At 36.9% G+C, this 19,662-nt stretch overlaps 1 protein-coding gene across 2 annotated transcripts; it reads right to left on the reverse strand.

The window, feature by feature from the left end:
• Positions 1 to 322: 322 nt before the first annotated feature.
• VCAM1 (vascular cell adhesion molecule 1) lies at positions 323 to 18,023 on the reverse strand. Of its 2 annotated transcripts, XM_008960564.4 has the most exons (8): positions 17,433 to 18,023; positions 16,606 to 16,881; positions 14,023 to 14,343; positions 9,990 to 10,265; positions 7,847 to 8,167; positions 6,681 to 6,947; positions 4,596 to 4,862; positions 323 to 1,245 (listed from the first exon to the last, which is right to left on the reverse strand). In XM_008960564.4, the coding sequence occupies exons 1-8, from the start codon at positions 17,494 to 17,496 to the stop codon at positions 1,085 to 1,087; spliced, it is 1,953 nt and encodes a 650-aa protein (XP_008958812.1). In that variant the 5' UTR covers positions 17,497 to 18,023; the 3' UTR covers positions 323 to 1,084. The 2 variants fall into 2 exon arrangements, with proteins under 2 accessions (XP_008958812.1, XP_063455790.1); XM_063599720.1 differs by lacking the exon at positions 9,990 to 10,265 and having other exon boundaries at positions 17,433 to 17,851.
• Positions 18,024 to 19,662: the final 1,639 nt, after the last annotated feature.

Consider the following 19,662-nt stretch of genomic DNA (forward strand, 5'->3'; position numbering starts at 1 on the left):
CACAGGTGTTCATTTGTTGCCCATTAACATGTGCATGTTCATCTGCATTAAATCTTTTTATGTATATTTTTCTAAATTAAAAAATTGCAGATTCCAAGGACCAAAAACCAGACACTTCTATTCAATATCTTAGTCTGGCACCAAGAAATCTACATTTTTATCAAGTTCCTACAGTAATTTTAATAATAGTAGTCTGAGGGTCACATTTTGAGTATCCGTATTATTTCCATAGTTTGAATATTTTACTCTTATAACTTAGCACTTCAGAAAGAGTTACAATGTGACTAAAGGAGGCAGTTTATAATAAATAAACATACAACCATTCTAATTCCAGAAATTATCACTTTACTATACAAAAGAACCTAAACATTTACAAAAGAAAATAAAAAGAAGTTGCATTTTTAGGCCACATTGGGAAAGTTGCACAGGAGTCTGACGAACAAACTTCGTGAAACATCTCCGTACCATGCCAGTACTATACAGAGAAACCCAGTCAACCATTATACCATAGGTTGAGGTATTTAGTACCTGAAAGCCAACCCAGTGCTCTCTTTGCTTATTATTTGTCTATAAAAATATAAAACCTGGCATCTTTACAAAACCTGAAATTATTGTCAATAAACTATATAGGAATAAAATTTTGTTAAAGGGAATAAAATAGAAGAAAGATGACAAAGGTTAGCTGTCAGCAAATATTAATGTGAAATTTTCCTAACATGCATTAAATTATAATAGTCCAAGCAACACTAGTTATTTTAACAATCTAAATATACAGTGTTGCTATTTTAAGCAATCTTGCTATGGCATAATTTTATTTTACATATGTACAAATTATGTTATTGTATATACAGATCAAGGAACTCCTCCAGTTCTCTCATCTTGATGGCAGTTACTGTTTTTCAGGCAGCAAGTTTTACTTTGACTTCTTGCTCACAGCAAGGGACATAGATGGGCATTTCTTTCCAAGTTCAATACATTCAGGGAAGTCTGCCTCTCAGCTCATTGTTTTTCTCATGGAATGATGAGCAGTATCAAGGATTTGCACAGATAAATAGTGTCTCCAGTTGAACATATCAAGCATTAGCTACACTTTTGATTTCTGTGCTTCTACAAGACTATATGACCCCTTCATGTTGGCTTTTCTTGCAAAGTAAATTATCATTCCAATGGCAGGTATTACTAAGGAGGATGCAAAATAGAGCACGAGAAGCTCAGGAGAAAAATAGTCTTTGCTGTTTTCTCTTCCTGGAAAATAACGAAATGGATGCAATTAATATCTAGTACAAAAAGATAGCATTTAATAACAACAGTTACATGTTTATTATAACAGTACAACTAGTTCTCCAAAGAGAAGGGAATCAAAGCAGTGATAAGGACCATCAGGACCCAAGATGCATGTTTGTCTGAATTATCCAAATAATCAGTTGGTGATTGCTATGGTCATGATGGATCTAAAGATGATAGTTGTTGGCTTCCACAAACTTGGATTCAAATAGATTCAGGTTCAGTTGTAAAATGGAAGGGAGGGTACAAGTTTTTAACAAGAACAAGAATTGGAGAGAGGCAAGAACAGGAATTGGAGAGAGGCACTTGCTTGGGGAAATAAAAATATCTACTAAAGAACTGGGACTCTGATGACCATGAATTGAAATGACTAACCAGTTCTCTAAGAAAATCCTTATAATATTCAGAGTGTGACCATTATAGCTAAATGCCACAAATAAGATCGTAAGAGAAAAAAAAATCTTGCCAATGGCTTTCTCAGAGATATATAGAAGTTTCTATGTTTTTTATGTCAGAAATAGGGCACATTAATACGTTTTTCCTCTTCAGCATTTATATCATCTTTTGATAAACTGGAGTTCTTTGGACAGTGTTATGTTACAGCTTAAATGTTTCTTAGAGGCATTCTCTGATCTATATCTCCCTCATTCTAAATTAAGAACCTCAATATATTCTCAAAACCCACTCGTTTTCCCTTCAAAACCCTTATTACAGCTTTTAATTAAACATTTATCCATGTAATTACTTATTAAGTTTAGTTTCCTCCCCTAAGCTAAAAATTACATCAAGACATGTATATCTATTTTCTTTTTAGTCCATCACTGAACAGCCAGGACCTGACTCACTGCTTGGCCTAGATGGCACCAAAAAAATATTTTTTAAACACTAATAACATTTTTTTCTTTCTACATTTTGCTTTTGCCACTTAGTTGTAAATGGAGTACAGTAGGTAACAGCATACAAAAACTTTAAAATTAATATTCTTTCTAATCTGCTAAAAAATAATCTGACAGCTGCTATACTGCTTAACATCTTAACTTTATAAGAGCAGCTGAAGAAGATAGTGTGTCATTTACTGAAGACTCACTTCTGTTTATACTTTGCACAGCATCATGTGACCACACAAGTATTAAGTTTCACTAAGTGGCATATACATTGTCTCAGTCCTGGCAGAAGCTAGAGATCTGACTTTGGTGATTACTACATTCTTTCCAGAGCTTTCTAATCACTGGAGGTCAACCAAGTAAAAAGAATCACGAGCATCAGATGATGTGAAGTCACTTTTTCAAATTATTGAAGAAAAACAGTACACCCTAAGCATAATGATAATTGTCTCACTTTTTGACTTTCCCTTGCTAGAGCTGAGCTAGTCAAAGTATAAGGGTAATATTTGAATGGGATGTCCATCAGCATGATTATGGATAGGCATCAATATTGATGACATGCTGAGAAACAGAAATACTATTTCTATTTCTTTTCTTTCTTTCTTTTCAATGTAATATACATTATCTTTGGCCTTTCAGTCTTCCCCACAGGCATTGGCAGAAAAATACAAATTTGCTGCCAAGGTAGTTGCCAGGACAACCTTCAAATACAATTTTCTATTTGTCGTATAAACACTGAATATCTTTTTAAAATCCTGATGATTTCTATTAATGGAATACGTTCAAGCTAAGATGAAATGAAACAAATAAAAAATCCAGCCAAATGCAAAAGAAATATAGTTCAAAATACCCAGAAAAATATCCATTTTTTGGTCTTTATTAAAATTTAGCTAGTTTAAATTATATTCAGTTTGGGGGCATGAGTTTCTAGCTAAGTGCTTAATATTCTTTGATTGTTCATTTAAATGAGTAAAAAGTAGCAACTGTGTAAGTGGCTAATTTGATAAAGCAATTAGAAAATAAAGCAATGTGTGTGAGACAGAGTCAAAAAGTAGAGAAGCAGGTTTGATGTGTCTTTAAAAGGTCACAATTAATTAACAAAAGAATTACAGAACTGTTAGGGGACCAATTTCCCAGGGCTAGGCTTAATTAAAGGTGGCCCAGAGGCATTAAGGATTAAAGAAAATAGGGATGAATAAATTCAACCTACTCATAACTGAGATTGCAATCTGTCCAGAATCATCCCCAACCTCATTGGAAGCACTGATTACATATACCCCTGAGTCATTTTGAGTGACATGATACAAAGTAAATGTTCCCTTCTTTGAACACATAGTAACTTCATTGGCTAGATCAATTCTTTTCAGGATAATCACTGCAGGTGGATGACTAGAAGTTTCATATATAATCATGATGTTTTCCCCTTCTTTAACATTTCTAGATGGATGTATAGCTATATAGCTATTCTCATGTTTTGAGGAGGTACTGTGAAGATGGAAAACATACATACGGTAAGGCTTGCCATTTTGAGAAATTTGGGTAGGCGAACAAAAATTTTACCTGTTTCTGATGTAGATTCAAATTTTCTCTCATTGACAAGTGCTCACTCCAATAGCCAAGTGCCAGACCTCTTAAGACTTGGCATTTGTTTGCAGTCCTGTTTGCACTCCATCGCCAAGTATGGCCTCCATTACACAATAGCAGCTAATTGGTGTGCAAGGGGTGTGATACTGATCAGCCAAGGCTGATGTATTTTGCTTACACCAATAAGATCAGCAGATCCTACCTACTGTGCATTCACAAGAGGGCTTAGGAGATTAAGGGGCCCCTGAAGTTTCTCCAATGAGGATACTGCTCCTCTCTTTCTCTGTCTACCAGAATAGAGTAGGATGGCAAGTGGGTTGGAATTTTAATGAGGCTTTTCGATAGTCGAGAGATTTTTTTATGTTGTTCAGGATCAAGTTTACTATTCCCAATTATTATCCTGAAAAGAGTCAATCCAGAAAATTGCAGTTACTCCATGTTCAGAAAATAGTGTTTCCTTCTGGTAGAAAGGAAGAGGGTCTGGATAGAACCCTTCTTTTTCAATGTGCCAATCCTACTTCTTTAGTTTCCTTATAACCTCCAGGGAAAAGGTTTGAAAATATGGTTAAACATTTAGCAACTGCAAGACCTCAGAGACAAATGATAAATTGTAAACTGAAAAAAGCAAGCAGGAATTCCTCAGTCACGAATGATTAATGTCAACTTCCTGGCTAAACTTTATAGGATAAAGCAGCTGTGCTCGATTTTTCCAAGAATCCTTAAGAAAGAAACCACAGCTCCATTTTGCCAACTCATTCATCAAATATTGGAAACTCTTAGTAATCCTTGGAACCTCTGAACTATTACCAAGAAAACAAAAACAAAAACTCAAAACAAACTCACCTTGAACATCAAGTGTTAAACTTCTTAATTGTGAGCCAACTTTGTTTTTAGATTCACATTCATATACTCCCGCATCCTTCAACTGGGCCTTTCGGATGGTATAGGCGCCATCTATAGATTTTAGTACTGTGTCTCCTGTCTCCGCTTTTTTCTTCAGGATTATCCATGTTTCTGGAACATTTCCACATGTACAAGAGATGATGACAGTGTCTCCTTCTTTGACACTCTCAGAAGGAAAAGCTGTAAGTTTTATGTCTTTTGGAGTAACTGTAAAGAGAATTTAAAAGGCATCTCTGATTGAGTGAAATATAAACCAATTCCATATTAATTTAGCGACATCAACAACAGCTTCCGTGGAGCTATTTGTGCTTAGTGTTTGCATTAAATGTTAAGAAGGGCAAGTAAAGAAGTCAAGCATTGCTGGATTGTTGGAAATGATCATGTTTTAACTAAGAGAGTACATGGCTTATGCTTCTTTCATGTTCCTTAATATAATTGTTTACCCAGGCTAGCACAAAGAATAGGTGTTTGATATGGTTTGGCTCTGTGTCCCCATCCAGGTCTCAACTTGAATTGTAATCCTCACGTTTTGAGGGAGGAACCTGGTGAGAGGTAACTGGATCATGGGGGCTGTTTCCCCCATGCTGTTCTCATGATAGTGAATGAGTTTTTACGAGAACTTTTGGTTTTAAAGTGTGGCACTTCCTCACTCTCTCTTGCCTGCCGCCATGTTAAGGTGTGCCTTGCTTCCCTTTCTCCTCTGCCATGATTGCACATTTTGTGAGGTCTTCCCAGCCATGTGGAACTGTATTAAACCTCTTTTATAAATTACCAATCTCAAGTAGTATCTTTATAGCAGTGTGAAAATTGACAAATACAGTGTTTAATAAAGAGCTATAGAATTCAGATGTGAAATAGAAACTTAATTTTTTGTAATACTGTTTTGCAAAAATTTCCTTGAAGTACAAAGTCCTTTACAGGTTTCTGAGTTTTGAGTTGGATCCTTCAATCAAGAAGTTAAGCTGTACAGATGTGGCTTTTTCACTATCCTTAACAATACTACTGCCATTTATTAAGTTCCAAGCACTGAGCTAAGTACTTGACATATAACATCTCTATTAATGCAACAACCGCTGGAGGCAGGTACCATATCACCAATTTTTAATCCCTATTAAGGTCTTCTATTTTGTAAGTTGATTTGAAATTCTTTCCCCATCCAAGGTCATGACAACCATCCAAAAGGTTTTTTTGTTTGTTTGTTTGTCTGTTTTTTAAGTATGTGTATTGTCTTTCCAATATTCTTCTAAAATACAAATCTTATTGAGTTGAGATAACAAGAAAGTCACTAATATCTTAGTGGGAATAATGCCAAGGGGTAATAGAGGAAATGACAACCCTGGCAAAGAAAAGAACCCTGATGCCCAAAAGGGATGGGATAGAGGAAATTCACATTGATCACCTGATGATTTTGCTCATAACTCCGTATGGCTTCAACCTGCAAACTAAGAATTGTCTTGTTCTCAATCTTGGGTCTCCATCCTAAAGAGAAGGGGCCTAGATCTGTTGACTTAATCTACTTTAGTGGTTCCATACTCTCAGGCTGATGAACCAAAGGACAGAGTCATGGCTACTCATAATCTCAGAATTTGCAAAAGACTTAAGTGCCAGCTTAGGCTTCTAAGCAAATACTACTGGCCATCTTGTGAGATTGACACTCAGAGTTCAATTCAGCCAGATATGGTAGCTTTAATCCTACATAATCCCAAATGCAGATATTCCTCTTCCTATTCTTATTTCAACACCATAACCATTGCCTCATAAGTGTAACTGGAACTTCTGACACAGGTCCTGAAGGCTTGCATTTCACCTGAGTTTAAAAGAATCTCAGGATAAGAAACTTGTAACAATTCATGAGAAAGGACAATTTCAGGAGATTTCTCCATACATTGGAAACATCATAAACTCTTCAAAACCCTCATCACACTTTTGTAGTAAAAATTTTGTTTTCAAAGACTTTACTCATAATCAGTAACATAACCAAAAACATTACTAGCAAGGATAACTCATTACTCACACTCTGCTCACCTTGGATAATTAATTCCACTTCCTTTCTGCTTCTTCCAGCCTGGTTAATTCCTTCACATAAATAAACCCCAGAATCTTCCATTTTTGTAGAAATTAAGGTGAGAGTTGCATTCTCAGAAAGAGGCTGTAGCTCCCCATTAGGGAGCTGCCTGCTCCACAGGATTTTCGGAGCAGGAAAGCCTTGGCTCAAGCATGTCATATTCACAGAACTGCCTTCCTCCAGGATGGAGGAAGGGCTGACCAAGACGATTGTATCTCTGGGGGCAACTGAAAAGGCAGAGACGCTTGTTAGCTTGACCTATTATGCCCTGAGTTCCAAAGAGTTTTAATAATGTTGCAAAACTGGGCTATGGATTCAGCAGACTCAAAGAGTTTGTAAACCTTGATAATTTACCACAAGAGGTTTTGGTCCTCATTTACTTTAGCTGATACCAAATGATAGAGTAGAACATGGACACGTCATGGTGTTTTCTAATGGAAGTAAGTTCAGTATACACTTCCTTGCAACCAAAGAATGACGAGGGTCAATGATAGTGTGTACTGCCATTTATGGTAGAGTCAACATGACTGTGAATTATTTGAATCTCCTTCTGTGAAAAGATGTGGTCTATTTTTCCACCCCTTGAATCTCTAGGCTGGCCTCATGACTCACTTTGACCAACTGAATGTGGAAGAAGAAGTAACACTGTAGGACTTCCAAACCCAGGCCTTGAAGAGGCTGCTTTCATTTACACCTTCTTGAAACACTGAGCTCTGGAGAGTAAATCTAGGCTACTGTTCCTCAGGGTGACACCACATAAAGAAAGCGAGGCCAAGTCATCCCAGATATGGCTCCAGACATGTGGGTGAAGTCATCTGAGACCAGCCAGCCCTGCTAACCTTACTGAAAATGCACGAGTGAGCTCAGCTAATACCATATTGAACAGAATAACTGCCTAGCTGGTCCCTTCCTAAATTGCCTACTCAAAGCATCATAAGCCAGTAAATAGTTACTATTTTAAGTTTAGGGAGGGTGATTTGTTACAATCATCATTATTTTGAAATTTCTTTTCAGTAATGTTTTTTCTCCACAGAGGTTTTAACGATTAACCTTATGTTAACTATTGCCTGGGAAACACAATAAAGAGACAGGCATTAAACTGTAGATACCTCACATATGTACTTACCATTGACATAAAGTGTTTGCGTACTCTGCCTTTGTTTGGGTTCGAATTCCATGTCATCAATATGTAACTTGGCCTGACAAACAAGAGCTTTTCCAGTATCTTCAATGGTAGGGATGAAGGTCATTTCCAAACTTTTGTTCTCTAGAGATTTCATATCCGTATCCTCCAAAAACTCTATATTCTTCAGAATAGTCTCCCCCTTAAGTAATTCAATCTCCAACCGGTCAAGGGGGTACACGCTAGGAACCTTGCAGCTTACAGTGACGGAGCTCCCATTCACGAGGTCACCACTCATCTCGATTTCTGGATCTCTAGGGAATGCTGCAAATCGCAAGCAAAAACGATTTTTATTCTTGATATTCAAGGAAAAATTGAGCTAAGTTTTATTAAATGTAAAGCCCTAAAAATGACAGCTTTAAGTCACCTGGGATAGAATGACTGTCAATATATAAGTAATGACAGTATTTATAAATGACATATTTATGATATTATATATGAATAATGTTAGAAACAAAAACTACTTAGTATATCCAGTCATTGAGTAATAAATTTTCACTTAATTTTTTTTCTTCTTAATATGCAATCTTGCTGTGTGCCATGGCTTGACCTTTTCTAAGTATACATCAGTTTCCACCATCTTATTTAGTAAGTATATATTTCATGTTTTAAAATTTGCCATGTTATGTTGAATACTTATTGTAAACTAGTCTCCTAATATTCATTATCTCAGTCTTCAAAGCAGCTGTGTAAAATGAGTATTACTTATTTTACAGCCAGGAATACTGAAATATATAGAGGCTAAGAGACTTTCTTCACACATTATACCTAGTAAGTCACTGAGATGGGCTGCGAATCCATATTTCTCTGACCTCAGAGCCCAGCTTTGGTTTTACAGAGCTGTGCAGTCTCTCAGTATCAAATAAGACAAACAAGGAAGTTCTCAACTTAGTTTAAATGTTAATGACCAAATTTAGGCAGCAAGTTTTAAATATTTCTCAGATAATACTTGTAATCAAGAACTGCCTTAACTGTATTCTTTATAATACAGTACAAATCAGTAAAATGAGACTAAGATAGCTATCAAGGGCAAGAATAATGCTTAAACATTTTTTTCCTTAACCAAAATGTTGTTAAAGTGATACATGCTCAAATATTTCTATGTTGCAATAAGACTCCACTGCTGGTTCTCATTTCTGCTGGGAATGTGCCTATCTCAGCAGATCATGGACTCTGGGTAATATGATAATGCAAATAAAATTTATCTTTCTTTGGAGAGACCCAAATCCCTTTACAGGCATACTCTAACTCATTCTGAACAAAATCCTGAAGGGTAACACAAGTTTGGGCAGGGTTTCTGGTAGAAAATCTCTACAATATGTTCTCTTGAGTTCTACTGAATAAAACAAGGCAGAGTGACCCCCTCAAAAAAAAAAAAAAACTTTATGGTCACTTTGCATATTTTGTTCTTCATTCAATATGGACTGAGGAACTCCAGCAATGTCAAGTTCATAGAGATTTGAGGTTGCAAAGAATGTTTATTAAGACAAAAGAAGAGTGAGAGAAAGTGTAGTATATGTAGGTGGCATAAATCAACATTAAGATCTAGCGCTGCTTCCTGATTCTGCTTTTCACCTGAGCCACTGCCACTGACCATCCCCATCCCCAATCTAACTTCTTATCTTTAATTTTGGCTTCCTTCTGCTTCCTATTCCCTTATTTTTTTCCCATCCTGCAGACAGCTCCTCAAATGTGCCTTTAAAACAGTGCCTTAAAACAGTTTAAAACTACTCATTCCCAACTGGAGTAGCTGAAGAGTAGTCACCTCCACCCAGTCCTCTGAATGGGCACTGACCCCACTGCACTCACCTCCAGCATGGAGTGTGTTCAAGTGCATGATGAGAGAGTATTGACAAGGCATAAACCAAGGATTGTGGGTGCTGTGTACATATGTAATATATACTGAAGATTTAAGCTAATTATATTGCATCAAACCATTCTGATTCAGATTTAGGAACAAAATTCACAAGGCTAAATTCCTTTTCTAAACATAAGGATTTCATTGCACTTCACAGACTTGCATTCTTTTTCTTCCAATAGAACTGAAAAAAAAAAAAAACAGTAAACAATTCTGAAAACCACTTACAGTAGAGCTCCACCTGGATTCCCTTTTCCAGTTTCTTATGTCCACAAGTCACTGTGCACAGATAAGAGTGTTCGTTCTCAAAACTCACAGGGCTCAGGGTCAGCGTGGAATTGGTCCCCTCACTCCTCACCTTCCCGCTCAGAGGGCTGTCTATCTGGGTTCTCCAGGAGAAAGATGGGGATTCACAGCCCATGACACTACATGTCAACATGACTGAGTCTCCAATCTGAGCAGCAATCCGGGGTCCAGGGGAGATCTCAACAGTAAATGGTTTCTCTGGGACACAGGTGGAAAACAAGATGAAAAGAACATAAGATTCTTTTCTTCTTTCATCACATTCTGACATATGATCTTTATTTTTCCTGATCTCCTTTCAGCTAATATCCATGCCAAGAAGAAATTACTCTTTTCCACCTTGGGACCATCAGAAATGAGACCACATCTTTTAAGAATGAAACCACGATAGTTTGTTGATTCATTCATTTAACAAATTGAATAGATAAAAATTTGTCAAGAGAGGTTTCTATCTCTTCACAGCAATAATAGAGTATCTGCTCAAATGTAGTTTATCAAATCACTGTAAGAGTGGACAATCACTCAAATAATTTAAGTGGTTCTTGTGTGTCAAGCACTATCTAAATTACTATATATATAGATTCTCATTTAATCCTCACAACCATTTTGTACACTAGTACTATTCTTTCTTCTTTGCCTTCTCTTTCTGCTTCTACTCTTTCTCTTCCTCCTTTTCCCCCTCCTTTTTCTTCTTGAGGAAATTTAGGCTCAGAAATGCTAAATAACTTTGCCCAGTTTGCAAGTAGCAAAATTAGGACTTGATGCCAGGTAGGTCTGATTCAAGATCCCAGCTTTTCAGTTGCTACAACAACTAAATCAAGTCATCCTCATATGGCGATAAAATGGTCTGAAAGAGGTACTGGAAAAAGCTACAAAAAATGTCTTCTAATTAGACATAATGCCCACAGTGGACAAGCATTTAGAGCTTCTGTTCCAATAATACAGTTATACCACTGAAAGTCACATAGCATCATCCTGAAATCAAAGTCAAAATCTAAGCATTAAAATGATACATAAGTCACCTCCAAAATTTGCCTGATGCAATATAAAAATACTTTACAATTAATTCAGGGTCTGAAAGCTGAGATGTGAGGGCAAACTCCTAAGACTCAAATATCCAGGAATGCTCTTTGGCCATCAGCGCTATCCCGGCTGGGTGCATGGGCTTCTTTTGGATGACTGCTATTTAGGGAGAAAGGGAACACCACATCTTGGCTCTGTTTCCCTGAAGAAACTGGGAGTGTTTGGGCAACTTTTAAAGCAACAGATGAGACCCCCCATAAAAAATCACTGAAATCTTTCTTGTAAATTACAGGCTTAAGGTAAAAGAAAGAAATCTCAATATATAAATAATCCAAATATATTATATTTTGCATGGTTCTCATCTGTGCCATAAGTTATTTTTCTCAATAGGTGTGTCTAATTGTGACATCTTAGTATTTTCTGAAGAAGATTCTCCTCAATAAACTGATATGCTATTAGATTTTGAAAGAGAGCTCATTCACAAAAACGACCAGAGCTTCTGAATTTCTTATATGCTAGTGTGAGAATGAGGAACTTTAAAAAACAGATCCACTGCCTGTCTGTGAACACTTCTCAAGTCATTCTTTACAGTGGCCACATGTATTGCCATGTGAACTTGGAACCACTGGAGGAGTAACTCTTTTAGGTAGCTGAAGGTTTCTCTGAAAGTACTTTCAGTACTTTAGGCCAGTAGTATCCCATGTGATGCAAAATGCAAAACAACTCTCCCCAGCCCCAAAATACATGTCCTTTGTACGTTTAAATAGGATACAGTTTATTATGGAGTGGCATTATTCCAGGGTGAATGATTAGCTTTACACACTTTTATTAGTATAACATCTTTCCTGGTCACTTGAGAATGCTAACCTAACATCCAACCGAGATAATCTACTTATGGTGAGTTTGATTTTTATTTTAATCATCCAAGTTTAAATACCATGTTTTCACATTTTAAAAATTTGTGTTGAGCTGGGTGTAGTGGCACGTGCCTATAATCCCAGCTACTCAGGCAGCTAGGGTGGGAGGATCACTTGAACCTAGGAGTTTGACTTCAGTGTGGGCAACATAGCAAGATCTCATTTCCTAAAACAAACAAACAAAAGACTATGCTGCCCATGTTTATAATCTATTCATTAATTCAGCAAACATTTACTGAACACTTATTATGTATTAGGTACTGTGCTAAGAATCCAAACATTCACACACACACACACACACACACACACACACACACACACAGAATTCCTGATTTTAAGGAGTTCACAGATTTTTAAAAAATTAAATAGAAACAGGAGGTCTCACTATATTGCCGAGACTGGTCTTGTACTCCTGGCCTCAAGCAATCCTTCCACGTAAGCCTCCCAAAGTGCTGGGATTATAGGCTTGAGCCATTGTGCCCGGAGCAGGAATTTACAGTTTAGTGGAAAGACACATTTAAAAAGATATATTATTTTGGCTCTTACTAAGGAATATTTGAGTTACCTATTTATATGCCTGTCCTTCCTTCCTAGTTTGTATGCTCCCCTAGGGCAGTTGTCATATCTTTTTCATATCTGTACCCCCAGTACCAAGTACAATTCTTGGATTCTTGGACAAGGGCTCTTAATATTTGTTGAACTGAACAGAATAGCATACATGACTATAAGGAGTGTTGAGTGTACACGAAGGAAAGAATATGTAGTTTGGTCTGACACAGTCTGGAACTGGGAGGCTGACATGAGCTTCGTATTGGAGAATAGCTAAGATTTTGCCAGATGAAGGAAGGAGAAAGGCCGTTTCAGGCAGAAGGAACAGCATAAGCACAGGCACTGAGTCATCAACAGATCTGCAAAGGTAGTTTCTGACCAGATCATAAAGAGTTCTGTGTGACAGTTTTAAGAAATGTGATGGAAGTTATAGAAAATGAGCACCTTTTTGTTTAAGGTAATAAACCCTGGGAGCAGTGCATAAGATTGATTATATTAGGGACAGAATGTTAGCAGGGAGACTATTTAAAGATAATTAGCCATAAAATATGTGAAATATTATTCAGCCTTAAAAAACAAAAGAGGAAATTCTGTCATTTGCAACAAAAGGGATGAACCCAGAGGACACTATGCTAAGTGAAACAAGCCAGGCACAGAGAAGCCAGTACCTCCTGATCTCACTTATATGTGGGATCTACTTCTAAAGTCATAGAAGTAGAGAGTAGAATGGTGGTTACCAGAGGCTGGGGCGAGGAGTGGAAGGGAACAAGGAGATGTCGGTCAATGGGTACAAAGGTTCAGTTAGACAGGAGAGTAAGTTGTTTAGATCTATTGTACATCATGATGACTATAGTTAATGATAATATATTGTATATTTAAAGATAGCTAAGAAAGTGAATTTCAAATGTATCACCACAAAAGAGCAAGACTCCCACAAATCCCCTGGCAGTATCAGGGAGATTGGAGGCAATCAAACCCCGTCATTTTTCCCCTGTCCAGTGCACATATGTATGTATGTGCATATGCATACACACACACACACATACACACACAGAGAGAATAAGTGATCACCTTGTCAAGTTTCTGTACCTGTGCAACTAATAGTTCAAGGCATACTATAAGAGTTTACAAAACAATATTAAAATGTTTTATCATTTGAGCCTATTTCCCACTACCCAATCAGGTGGTATTACTATTCCCCTTTTATACACTGGGAAATACAGAAATTAAGTAACCCAAACTCACACAGTTAATAGAGCCAGAAATTAAGCTCAAGCCTTCTCAGTCCAAATCCAGTGTTCTTTTCACTGAATTATACTATTGGCAAACATTATGTTCTGAATGAATACAAATGGAATACAAACTATATACAAGTTTTTTTTTTTTTTTACTTTTCTGCTAAGTTTATTGCTATACACAACCAAGGTGGGATTCCCACAAAGACTGGAACACATCGCACAAGTACTTACTGTAGACTTGCAATTCTTTTACAGCCTGCCTTTCTGTGGGCACAGAATCCATTTCATCAATGTGTAATTTAGCTCGGCAAACAAGAACTTTTCCAATATCCTCAATGACAGGAGTAAAGGTTACTTCCAAACTCTTGGTTTCCAGGGACTTCCTGTCTGCATCCTCCAGAAATTCCTGACTCTTCATGAGATGATCTCCTTTCAGTAAGTCTATCTCCAGCCTGTCAAATGGGTATACATCAGCAACCGAACACTTGACTGTGATGGGCTTCCCAGCCTCCAGAGGGCCACTCAAATGAATCTCTGGATCCTTAGGAAAAGCTGAAAAGGCCAAACAAATACATGGATGGGCTTTTTGCTAATGTGATATAAGGTCTCTTACCGCTTTAACACAATACAAATCAAGTCTAGCGTTTTTGTTAATACAGTCTTAATACGACAGAATTGTTTAAATAGCCTTTCATGATTTGGGGTGAGTTCAAGGCACAAGAATTGGAAGCAAACATTTTTTACAACATTATTCAATTCTGATCCTGTATATATTAAGAGTTGCATGTTATTACAGTAAAAGAAAGAAGAAAAAATAATGTTTATATTGAACCTTACATGTGGCTGTCACTGTGCTATAGATTTAACATGAATGATTTCATTTTATCCTCACAATAACTCTAGGAGATAGAGATCACATTTCACAGAAAAGAAGACTTGGACTTAGTACATTTACATAACTTGTCTAAGGTCACACACCTAGTAAATGGTAAAGCTGGGATTTAAACTCAGGATTTCCATTACTCTGTTTTGCTACTACAGATTTACATTATGTTACATCACATTTTCTTATTATAGTCAGGGCAGATATATTTCCATTTTACAGATAATGACTGTGAGGCTTGGAATGTCATTGCAAAGAATAGTTATTGTCAAGATATTCTAAGAAATGAAAAGACCAACTTTAAGTAATTAGCTTCTGAAAATGGTGCCTCTGACAGGAATTCATCCACCAGCAAGATACATTTGTGCAATCTTTATGTTCTGGAACACATATTTGCCTCCTGAAATGCCTAACTCACTATCCCAACAAGTGTTCCATTGAAGCTTCTAGTACAAGGAAATACACTACTTCACGTGGCCATTGCCTCCTTTGCAAGAGTTACCTTTTTCATTATGCATTATCATGAAGTAACATATTGGTGGATTCAAAACTGTGTAGCAAAAAGAATACAAAGGTCTCAACTCCAACCACTATTACAATCAAATGTGGAAAGGAGACAGAACTGTTATACATAATGAGAAACAGACACTCTTGGAGAAAAACCTCAGGCAAGGTAATTAAAACCAGAAGCGTCTTCATTTCTCTTTCTTAAATCTTCAACTATTTGGTACTAGTGGGCAAAAGACAAAGGAGCTGGAAATTCTTTGCTATGTGAAGAAACATGGTATTTTTCATTTTTCCAGCAATAATTTCTGTCCCTCACATTCTGTAAGAAATGTTCCTCTAATCCACACAGTTCGATGTCAGTAACATAAGAACTTGCTACTTTTCCCTGTATTTACATAAGGGAAGCTTTCAAGGAGCTCAGGAGGCTGCACAGACATAAACTATGCACATACAACCAGCATAATTGAAAGCAGCCGGCCAAGCACAGTTTCTTGGGAAGCTTGAGCAACACATGCGGCTTGTTGCAGAATCAATTAAGGTTACTGGGAAAAGTTGAGCTCCGGTACAATAAAACGGAACCAAAGTAATTATAATCAAATGAGGTCTTCATGAAGACATGACCATAAATGGGTTCAGTTTTTTAGAAAGAGAGGCCATCAGTAACAAAAGGCAAATGATTTATGTCTGGTTAGTTTTTTACTCCTCTTGCTAACTTTGTTTGCTGAATGGAGAATGGAGTGGGATGCATTTCGGCAGGCTGGTAAACTAGGGACATCCACTCACTTTCATGAGGCAAATCTAGTTCATTATATAAATATTTTTGAGGTTGAGCGGTTGAGCACCAAGGCTTCATGGCACCAAAAAAACCAAAAAATATCCTAAATGTGTCAACACCAAAGTCAAATAATTGAAACATTTGCAGATATTAACAATTATGTCTAAGAAGAACACTTTTATACTAATACATATTACCAATTATAGATCTACTTAATGTTTAAACTAATTTTAAGCATCAAATTGCATAAGAATAAATGAATAGAAAATCCCTGAAGGATGGAATTCATAAATCAATCAGACACATAAGCAAGTAAACATGTAAGGATGTAATCAAATGGAAATATTTTTTAATAAAACAAAAAGAACCTTAGAAATGATCATTTTACAGCTAAGGAAACCAGAGCCCAGAGAGGTTGAGTCTTATACATGGTCACTGTGTTTGTGGCAGAGGTAGAAATAGAAGCCAAGATTTGGATTCCTGCTCTCTCTCATGTTGGCCTTAGCTGTCCCTAGCTTTCCTGATGTTGTATGTTCTTTAGCCAAGAATCTGTACATGAATATCCATTTTAAAACTTTTTTTAAAATATCATTTTTAAAAAGTGATTTTAAAGTAAAATTGAGAGAAAAAGATTTTCTAAAGCACTCACAGTAGATCTCCACCTGGATTCCTTTTTCCAATTTCCTAGATTCACAAGTTGCTGTGCACAGGTAAGAGTGTTCGTTCCCAAAACTAACAGGATTCATTGTCAGCGTAGATGTGGTCCCCTCATTCGTCACCTTCCCATTCAGTGGACTATCTATCTGGGTTCTCCAAGAGAAAAATGGGGACTCACAGCCTGTGGTGCTGCAAGTCAATGAGACGGAGTCACCAATCTGAGCAAGATATCTAGATTCTGGGGTGGTCTCGATTTTAAAAGCTTGAGCTGCAAAAGCAAAAAAAGACAGAAGCAAATTTACCACTAGTTTGTCTAGTATTCTCCTCCTTCTTCTCTGTATAATGTCTAAAATATGATCAGACTGATCTCTTTCCTAAGCTGCTTCAAACTAACTGCAAGGTAGCCAAAAAGCACCGAAGTCACTGCCAAAAAAGTTTATGGAATCATCTTCAGTAAAGAGAATTCTCAGTTCCAACCTTGATGCCCATTTATCAAAGCTGTTTTGTTATTTGCTAAGTTTGACCTCATTGTCAAGTATAGGAAACTAAAGAGACAGACCGACTAGAGACAGAATCCAAATTACTCAATTGCCTTTGGAAAAAAAGATACCAAAAACATCAATTTTCAGCTCTAACTATGGCACTACAATGGTATATAGCAAAACTCAATTGCATATTAAAAGTTAGGCTAAATTAACTTTTCCTACTGTTTAAAATCCTAGTGTCTTTACTTCACTACTATCGCAAAACTGACTGAAGCCAAAACCAGGGCTAAAATTGAATGCTAACATTTGAAACAGATGAAGGGAAATAACTTACAAGCTGCAAACATTATCCAAAGTATATTTGAGGCTCCAAGGATCACGACCATCTTCCCAGGCATTTTAAGTTGCTGTTGTGATGAGAAAATAGTGGTTCCAAAACCCTTATTTGTGTCCCACCTGTGTGTGCCTGGGAGGGTATTCAGCTCCTGAAGCCAGTGAGGCCCGATGCCGATGCAGCGGAGTGAAATAGAAAGTCTGTGCTTTATAAAGGGTCTTGTTGCAGAGGCGGAGGGAAATCCCTTCAAGGGGAAACCCAGGGCAGAGCCAGGGAAAAAAGTTTAACAGACACCCAGCCAAGTTCCACTATTAACCCCTTCAGTTGCTCTCACTGCTGAAGCTCCTCTCTCTGTCCTGGCAAAAGAAGACACTTCCAAGACTATAAAATACAGGCTTTTCCTCATCTTGGACTCCAAAAGGCTATCTTTACTGGAAAGATAAAGGACAATGCTGATTGCAGAATGAAGCTTTCTGAATCCAATGTGGGTTAAGGGGGTGGGGAGAGAAAAAATGGAGACAGAGTAGTAAATTCTACTCTGGTTTTTGAACTGGATAAATAACGACTATGCCATGTGAATTGATTTTCTCCATCAAGGAAATATGTTTGCAATTCTAAAAGAGATTAATTTTTTTCTCTTACAAGAGAAAGGAAAAAGTTATTTCTTTTGATGAGTCATTTTTTAAAAAAGAGACACCATAACTTCTTAGTTTTATATTTATTCATAAAAATAGTTCTTTTAGCAACAAACATCAACTTTTTGAAACTATTTTCTTGAGTAGAAAGTAAAGGACTGTAACTGAAATTGCTGCCAAAACAGGGGAAATAATTTTTTTTTGTTTTAGAAAAGTTACCAATAATTTGGTTAAATTGCTGGATAATTGGAATTTTTTTGCATACTTAAATGCAAGTGTATGGAATCCATCTGAAGTGGCAAATCTCTTGGGCTGTGAGATTTAACCGCAAACCCAGTTAAAAAATTAAAAATAATAGGTTTTTATTATAGGGAAGGGGACAATAACCAACTTTATGTTCCTTTTCCCCCCAGTGAAGTGCCTTTTTAAAAAAATCCCAATTAACTAACTGGCTTAGCCTTGCACACACATAGCCCAAGGCCTTGCAAAATGCTTGCCCATCAAAAAGAAACCGGAATAGCCACTTCCTTTTATTAAACATGTGCAGGTCTATCTCCCCCATTGGATCATCAGTTCCTCTCATGGTCAGGACCAGTTCTTGTTCATTGTTGTATCTACTTCTACAATATCTAATGCATGATTTTCCACTTAGTGGATACAAAAAATGCAATAATAAATGTTGTACATTTGGAGAAGAAAATTCTAAATACTAGCAATAATATGTAAATACGGCATGAAAAAACTGTTAAATTCTACAAGAAAATTCTAAAGCTCAGAGGCTCAATGGGATGTGTACAATAAACTTGTACTATATAACATTTGTACTCTGTAACAAAGGCCATAGCAGAGGTCTGGAATCTATAACTGTCCCTACCTGGTTGGAGAGGCTTCTGGATCTCCTCTTGGATACTGATGTGGCTCCCACTAAAAGACAAGGAGGGAAAAATAAGTTGGAGATGCTGTTCTAGGGTGTGGGGATATATAGGTATGACTTCACCTACCAAACATCTAGGGATCAGAAAAATTGATTCAGGAAATACTAGCTTATAAACAAGTAACCCAGAGGTCCTTTACAGTGTTTGTGTCATCATCATGTAAATTCACTACTTAACTTCAGAATAGATCAAAAGGGTATTATGGAGTTTTAATATGTTCCTTTGAGGCTCAAAGACAATGGCCAATAGGATCCTTGGGATCATTATGACCAAGCTATGTTGTTCTGAGTTTGGATATGATTCGAAGCTTGCAACATTGGAGAAATGCCTAATCTATTCATTTAACTCATAGTGGTCTTGGCAAATGTTTGATCAAGTCCCTCACTATATCTTTGAGTTGGATGACATCTGAAGTCCTACCTGCTCCTCCCAGGTTGAGTGGATTGCACCCTCCTCGGTGGCCTCACTACAACAAGTGCATATTGATGGAGCATTTATCATTCTGCATTTACTGGTTAATATGCCTATATTTTCTACTTTGCTAACTCATATGGTTTCATTTTTTCATCTCAGCATTTAGCTTAAAATAAAGCATTTATTAAAATTTGCAGAATTAATGAATGATCAGAGTTGCAAGTGTAAGGTTAACAGATTTAGACT

The sequence above is a fragment of the Pan paniscus genome, chromosome 1 (assembly GCF_029289425.2).
Source record: "Pan paniscus chromosome 1, NHGRI_mPanPan1-v2.0_pri, whole genome shotgun sequence".
Classification (NCBI taxonomy): domain Eukaryota; kingdom Metazoa; phylum Chordata; class Mammalia; order Primates; family Hominidae; genus Pan; species Pan paniscus.